Source organism: Sturnira hondurensis, unplaced genomic scaffold (assembly GCF_014824575.4).
Source record: "Sturnira hondurensis isolate 20B ecotype Veracruz unplaced genomic scaffold, ASM1482457v3 Scaffold0002633, whole genome shotgun sequence".
NCBI lineage: Eukaryota > Metazoa > Chordata > Mammalia > Chiroptera > Phyllostomidae > Sturnira > Sturnira hondurensis.
Window position 1 is genome coordinate 94,179 of NW_028075264.1, and position 8,576 is coordinate 102,754.

The 8,576-nt window shown below is 35.1% G+C and overlaps 1 protein-coding gene across 1 annotated transcript; it reads left to right on the forward strand.

Moving 5' to 3' along the window:
* Positions 1 to 6,396: 6,396 nt before the first annotated feature.
* LOC118983072 (thymosin beta-4-like) lies at positions 6,397 to 6,525 on the forward strand. The gene has a single exon (XM_037040340.1). It carries the CDS (start codon positions 6,397 to 6,399, stop codon positions 6,523 to 6,525), a length of 129 nt encoding a protein of 42 aa, XP_036896235.1.
* Positions 6,526 to 8,576: the final 2,051 nt, after the last annotated feature.

Genomic DNA, 8,576 nt, shown 5'->3' on the forward strand with positions numbered 1-8,576 from the left:
CAAAATCTCTCTCTCTCCATATATATAATATATATGTAAATTTGTGTTAGTGTTGTCACTTTATATTTTTACATATGCATATTTAAGTTTTTAAGTCATTTCCTGAATTCCTGTTATTTTATGTTAAATATTTTAATTCTTAAAAATAAATATTTGCGTAATTTGAAACTGTGTGTGTGTGTGTGTGTGTGTGTGTGTGTGTGTGTAAAATATACAGAATCCCAGTCACATCCATGCTGAGTTGGCTGCTACTCTTCCAGGCTCACATTGTACTTTCTGTACCTCTCTTTCTCTCTCTCTATCATGAAGAAATTACTGGTGGATTTTTACCATGAAGTTGACATACTTGGTTTTGCAATTTGTATCTGTTTCACATCAGTGTGACGTGTGTACTAAATGAGAGTGATGTTGGAGTCTGTCAAAAAGATAACCAGATAACCATCTGTATAGATAGTAGAAAGAATGGGGAGTTTTTGGTTTTATTTTTCAGTTACAGTTCACAGTCATTATTTTGTATTAGTTTCAGATGTATAGCATAAGTCTTAGATTATCATATACTTTACACAATGCTCCCTGCAATATGTCCAGTACCCACCTGGCCCCAGATGTAGTTATTACAATATTATTGACTACATTTCCTATACTGTGCTTTATATCCATCTGACAATTTGTAACTGCCAATTAGTACTTCTTAATCTCTTTCTTTGTCATTCACCTCGACCCGCATCCCCTGTGGCATTCATCCATCTGTTTTCTGTAGCTATAAATTGTTTTCATTTTTGTTTGTTCATTTATTTTATTATTTAGATCCCATATATAAGTTAGGTCATATAGCATTTGTCTTTTTCTGACTGGCTTATTTCACTTAGCAAAATACCCTCTAGGTCCATCTATACTCCTACTAAAGGTAGGATTTCATTCATTTCATGGCTGAGTAATATTCTATTGTATATATATACCACTGCTTTTTATCCACTCAACTATAGATGGGCACTTGGGTTGCTTCCATATCTTAGCTATTGTAAATCATGCTGTAATGAATATAGAGGTGCATATATCCTTTTCAAATGAGTGGTTTGGGCTTCTTTGAATATATACCCAAAAGTATATCACTGATACTTTTTGGAATCACTGAGTCATAAGGCAGTTCCATTTTTAATTTCTTGAGGATTCTCCATACCATTTTCCACTGTGGCTGCACCAGTCTGCATTTCCACCAACAATGCATGAGGGTTCCCTTTTCTCCAAACCCTTGCCAACATGAGTTGTTTAATGATTTATTGATGATAGACATTATGATATGTGTGACTTAGTAACTAGTAACATTCCTCTGGTAAATAGTGACATTGAGCATTTTTTTATATGTCAATTGACCATCTGTATGTGTCCTCTTTGAAGAAGTATCCATTCATCTCCTCTGCCTAATTTGTAATTGAATTGCATTTTTTAGGTGTTGACTTATTTATAATATATTTTGTTCTTTCCTAAAGGTTTTTCAATGTGTTCTTTTTTTAATATTTTTTTATTTTTAGAGAGAGGGGAAGGGAAGGAGAAAGAGAGGGAGAGAAACATCAGTCTTTGGTTGCATCTCATGTGCCCCTTACTGGCGACCTGACCTCGACTGCAACCCAGGCATGTGCCATGACTGAGAATCAAACCGGCAACACTTTGGTTTGCAGGCCAGAGTTCAGTCCATTGAGCCATGTCAGCCAGATGACATATATTTTGGATATTAATTCCTTATGGGGTAGATCATTGGCAAATATGCTCTCCCATTCAGTAGGTTGTCTTTTCATTTTGTTGATGGCTTCCTTCATTGCAGAAAAGTTTTTAGTTTGATGTAATCCCATTTGTTCATTTTTTTCTTTTGTTTGTTTTGCTTGCAGAGACATATTAGAAAAAAAAACATTGTTATGAGAAATATACAAGATTTTATTGCCTATCTTTTCTTCTAGGAGTTTTATGGTTTTTGAATGTTACATTTAATTGGTTAATCCATTTTGATTTTATTTTTTTTTAAATCCCCACCAGAAGATATGTTTTTATTGATTTTTTTAAAAAAGAGGAAGGGGAAGAGAGAGACATTGATGTGAGAGAGAAACATTGATTAGTTGCCTCCTGAACCTGCCCCCAACTGGGGACTGAACCCACAGCCTAGGTATTTGCCCTGATCAGAGATCAAACCCACAACCCTATGGTTTGATTGAATCATTCATTATATAGAATGATTCTCCAACCAACCGAACCACCTGACCAGGACTGAGTTTATTCTTGTACATGATGTAAGAAAGTGGTGTAGTTTCATTTTTTTGCACTTATCTATCCAATTTTCCCAACACCATTTATTGAATAGATTGTATTTACCCCATTATATATTCTTTCCCCATTTGTCAAATATTAATTGACCTTATAGGCATGGATTTAATTATGAGCTCTCTATTCTGTTGCATTAATCTATATATCTGTTTTTGTGGAAAAGAATGGATTTGGCCCTGGCTGGTGTAGCTCAGTGGATCGAGTGCGGGCCTGCGAACCACACGATCACGGTTCAATTCCCAGTCAGGGCACATGCCTGGGTTGCAGACCAGTTCCCAGCAGGGGACTCACGAGAGGCAACCATACATTGATATTTCTCTCCCTCTCTCCTTCCCTTCCCCTCTAAAGATAAATAAATAAAATATTTTAAAAAAAGAAAAGAATGGATTTGAATGAGTTTATAAGGTGGAATAAATTGAATTGAGCCTGATTGGTATGAGGAAATATTAGGTACAAGAGGAAAAGTAGGTTGTCAGTAAGAAAAGAAACTTTGAAATTATTGGGTCTGCATGATATCTATATGGATATTAAGCCATTAGATCAATGAGTCTATAACTTGTAAGAAAGGTTTGAATTAAAGGTATGGACTTGGGAAGAAAAGCATCAGTTCTGGGAATTAACTAAATGATGCAGAAAATTACGGAGGAAAAAAAAAAGACAGCCATGGTTGGAATCATAGGGAACATCTAAATTTAAGACACAGACAAAGAGTATCCCTAAATGGAGTGTATTCATCAGTTTGGGTTGCTATAACAAAAAATACCATGGACTGGATGGCTCAAACAACAAACATTTATTTCTCACAGTTCTGGAGGCTAAAAGCCTGAGATCAAGTTGCCAGGAGATTCTATCTTTGACGAAAGCCTGCATACTGGCTGCCAACTACCTAATTCTTGCTATCTTCAAATGGTAGAAAAAAATTAGAAATATCTCTGGAGCCATTCATGAGGGCTCTACTGTCATGAACCAATTATTTCCCAAATGCCCCACCTCCTAATACCATTACATTGACCATAAGGTTTCAACCTATGAATTGGAGGGCATGAAAACAATCAGCCCTTAACCAAAAGACTGACAAAAGTGAGTAAGTGCAAAATCAGGAAATAGTGATGTTACAATGTCCAATGTTAGCCTTTTTAGGGTTTACCCTTTAATATTGAGTGTTATTTAAGTAACAACTTGATGTGGTGTGAGAAGGAAGTGATTTATAAATGCCTTATTAGCACTGTTGCTCATTAAATATTATCTCTGTAAGCTCTGACTCATTTAAAATTGGTATATGTTATGAACTTTGTGTCCCCCTATTCCTTATAGGCCTTACTTGTCTCTCAAGCACAGAAGTAGATTAGACTGGGAAATAGTCTGCAGAGGAAAAATGTTTAGCAATGAACTTGGTAATGGAGTCTGCTCTAGTCATAAGATTTTTTACAGGTTCTCTTGGAAAAGTTAATAGGACAATAGCACATTACATCTGCAGTACTTTTACTTCGTTGCTGAATGAGTTGCACTGTATTTATTTTTTCCATGCCTTAAAATTCAACTGCTATTGAGTTTTATGCTGTCATAAGCTATGACCAAACATAAATAATATTTCATACACTAAATGTTTTGTTCACTAAAAACTTGCACGAAGAAAAAAAACATTGGTTTTGAGAATGTTATTTTGGTCCTAACTGTACCACTCAATTGCTATGAAAACTACAGACACAACAGGGAAAATATTGTAAATGTGAATCTTCTCTCATTTACCATCTAGGGTTTTTTCTGGATCTAATTTACTCATAATTCTCACTTTAATTGTCTTTCTACTTCACTTGCATACTGTAATGTTCATTGAGGAAATAAAAGAATTACATATTTACAGTAGGCTTTAATTTGGAAGTATTTGCACACAAATTGCTTGTTAATAGTTCTAGAAAACAGTGGAATGCTCAACTGATCCAGTTTAGCTCTCTCCTAAAATCAAATCATTCATGCTAAATGTCAAAGGATTAAAAAACTCTGGGTTGGGTAAGCTTGGCTATGTTGCAAAGGAAAAAATGTATTTTCCCTCTATCCATATTGGATATCTGGCTGGAGCTCTGTAAATTAGACAACTAAAAGGGAGATTTACAAGGGAAAACAGAACAGAAATTTGTTAATATGTATGTTATGCATATTCATGGTAACTCCCAAGGATCATTGAAACTTGGGACTATATAACACTTTAACAAAGAAAACACAAATTTTTAGGGATGTGATAAGACAAAGGAAAATGACTTTGAGCTTGCAGGGTAGCAAATTAGGCAAATACATGGAGAGATTGATAGCAGATAAAAAGTGGTTATAGCAAGATTTGTTATGTATATTCTTCTGATAATTTTTCTGAACTGGTAATGGTCTAGAGCATTCCTCAGTGATTAACTTATTTCTTTCTTGTAGAGAGGGAAAAACAAGACACTTATATAATTATTTGTCCTCCTTTTAGGCAAACAGGGGAGGACAGAAAGCTTTACTTGTGTAGTCATGCATCACTTAACCACCAGGATACATTCTGAGAAACATGTTGTTAGATAAGTTTGTGACTGTGTGAACATCCTAGAGTGCACTTACACAAACCTAAATGGTATAGCCTACTGTACACCTAGGCCATGTGGGATAGCCTATTGCTCCCTGGTTAAAAACGTGTACAACATGTTACTATACTGAATACTGTAGGCAATTGTAATGCAATAGTATTTGTGCATCTAAATATATCTAATCACAGAAAAGGTACAGTAAAGCTGTACCTTTTATTTATTAATACTGGTATATTAATAAATAATCAACCTGTATAGGACACTTACCATGAATAGAGCTTGTAGTACTGAAAGTTGCTCTGGGTGGCTTAGTGAGTGCTGAGGGAATGAGAAGTCCTCAAACATTACTGTATACTACTGTAGACTTCACAAACAATGTGCACTTAAGGTACACTAAATTTATTTAAAAATATCTTTTTTCTTCAACTACTATTGAGTCCTATGCTGTCATGAGCTATAACGACATATTAATAGTGTTTCATATTCTAAATGTTCTGTTCACTAAAAACTTACATGAAGAAAAAGTCTTTTCAGTCATTCATTTTCAGAATAGGGAGTTTTTGTTCATATTGAATATTTCCTCTGGCAAGTAATTTTCCTTCACAACCAGCTCATCTAGAATTTCCAAACATGCTTGAGCTGCCTTTGTATCCGCACTCACAGACTCACCACTCACTTTCACATTATGTAAAGAATAATGATTGTTGAATAATTTAAACTACCAGAAGTGAGCAGTAAATTCAACATGGTAGTTAAACCCAGCCTTTTCTCTCAACATAGCAAACTTTTTCCTTTGGTCATGATCTCATGATGCTGAGAGAGACCTGCTTCTGTGTCTGGTCTCCAATCCAGTTCATTAGAAGTTTCTCCGTGTTTGATATAGGCCCTGCTCAATATTTTGTTAGTCTCATTGTCTTCAATGAAACAGATCCTCTAACAGTTTCCATCACTTTGTCCTTCTTCTTCAAGATTATAGCTATAGCCTTCATTAGTGTGGTTTAGTGATTGGGCATCATCCCACAAAGTGAAAGGTTGCCATTTCAATTCTTGTTTAGGGCACATGCCTGAGTTGCAGGTTTGGTCTCTGGTGATTAACTGGTGATTAGGGGTATGAAATAGAACATCTTGGTTTCCAGATGAAAGATGGAACTCTAGGATAACTTTGAAGCAAATGGTTAGGAGTCTATTTTACAAATTATTAAGGAAGCCGATTCAGGGAATTTGATGAGTACAGATTCACACACATTCACATCTTTAGTTTGAGCTTAATATGGGATGTTCAAGTGGCAATATCAAGTGTGCAGCTAGAATTTGTTGTTTAAGGAGAGAACTTAGAGATGCAGCATTGGGATGAATTTGTTTATAGGTGGATATTGAGTCCATGAATATAAAATGCAATTTTCTAGGGACACAGTGTAGAAGTTGACTGAGATGGAATGTAAAGAAAATCCAATTCAGCAGTGGTCCCTGAGCAGATGGGATTCCTCTTGTTCACAAACCTCCCTCTGCTTCCTCAGCAGCCATGTCTGATAAACCTGATATGGCCAAGGTTGGGAAATTTGGTAAGTTGAAATTGAAAAAGACAGAAACACAAGAGAAAAATCCACTGCCTTCCAAAGAAATGGTAGAACAGGAGAAACAAGCAGGCTAACTGTAATGAGGTCTGCACTTGCCAATATGCATTGTACATTCCACAAGCATTGCCTTCTTATTTTATTTCTTTTAGCTGTTTAACTCCATAAGATGCAAAGAGGTTGGATCAATGTAAATGCCTGTCCTGCCCCTTTTCACATCAGAACTACTGACAATGAAGGCCATCCCTGCCTCTCCCAGCGGTGACTCCAGCTGGTGGGGAAGGAAAATAACTTGAGTGTTGGTGAAGGGAGAACCTGGGTAGGACAACAGTGAAATCTACAGTATAACCAAACTGGCCCAAGGTGTCCTGCAGGCTATAGAATGCAGTTTAAGTAGAGTGCCATTTTTTTGTTAAAATAATTTTAATTATTGGAATGCACATTTTTAACATACACAAATAAGATTTTAAAATTGAAAAAAAGAAAATCCAAATTTACTGGTTAAATGTTGTTTAGTGATTCAGTCCAAATAGTTAATATTTCAGGAATGCTTATTATGTCCAATTTTTGATGTGAAGTATTTAACAATGAAATTCTCATTTAATCTTCAAACTTATTATAAATGACTTTATCAAATCACATATCAAGGAAGTTATAGAACAGTAATTTGACTTATCCCTTGTCCTTTACCATTTTCCTGTGCTTTCCAAATGTTTATTGGACAGCTAGGCACATTAAAACTGACTTGGAATACAGCAGTAAAAAATACAGACAATCCTGCTGTCATGGTACCTACTTATAGTGATACAGGCCTTAAACTGGTAAACCCATAAATAAAAACATAAGCCAAAATTGTGTTAAGGGCTATGAAGAAAATAACTGGGATAATACAATAGTAGATGTATAGATGGGGAGACATGCATTAGATAAATCAGATGGGGAATGAAACTTTAATAGTACTTAATCTGACACTTGAAAAATAAGAAGATCACAGGGAAAGAGCTTCATAAAAATAGAGAAACGTAAGTGAAAAGAGCCAGAATGAACAAGGAAAGAGTGGCATCAGAGGAGACTGGAGAAGTAGGCAAGAGTCAAACTACATAAAGCATCACAGGTTGCAGAGAGTTGTTTAAATTTTATTCTAAGAAAATTGGGAAAACATTACATGGTTTTAAGGAGAAAAGTCACATAATCTATTTATACATAAAAAAATCACTCTTGTTGTTCTCTAAAGAATATATTGGAGGGAGGTACAAATAAAAAGAATAGTAAGGCCAAGATGAAATTATTGTAATAGTTCATGCAAAAGATGATGGTGTTTTATTTTAAGGTAATGTCAGTGGGTATAAAAGATAGACAGGTTAGAAAAATATTCTGGTAGATAGTACAGAGTTTGATGATTGAAATGGAAGGTAAGGAAAACAGAGGAATAAAATGATTTGTATAGTTGGGGTCTGAGCAACTGTGAAGATGTCATTCCAATTTACTGAGATGGGGAACATTGGGCAAGTAACGAGTTGGTGAGTGGGAAATTGATACTGTTATTTTGACATTGGCTGAGATTGACTCATCTGTTAGTTATCCAAGTAGAAAGGTCAAGGAGAAAGTCATTAAATTTCTGTAGCTCTGGGGTATGTCCTAGATTATAATTTTGAATTTAGAAAGTCATCAACAAATAAACCTATGGATGAGCACGATTATTTAAAAAGTGATGAGCCAATTAAAACAAGAAGAAAAGAGAAAGAAAGAAAAGAAATGGAAAGGGACTAAAAGAGAATAAAGAGTTAAAATGTTTGCAATTCAAGATTAAATTATTGTTTTGGGATTGGATATATAAAGAGAACTAGCACTGAAAAAGGGTAACTAGTGAAACAAAAGTATATAACCATTTAACCACTTTCTTCTCTGGCCTTTAGTGACAATATACATTCCTGGTTTTCCTTCATTACGCAAAGGATATGATTGGCCTTCAGTAGGAAAAGGTAAACTTATTCCATGATAAAAAGAGGAAAATAGAAATATGAATACTGATGCAGCAAAGTTTTTAGATTTGGTTGTGGGAAGATGATACAGTTCTCTTCTGATGGCTTTTATGAGCTCAGTGAAGTACAAGGTGGTATAATAAGCT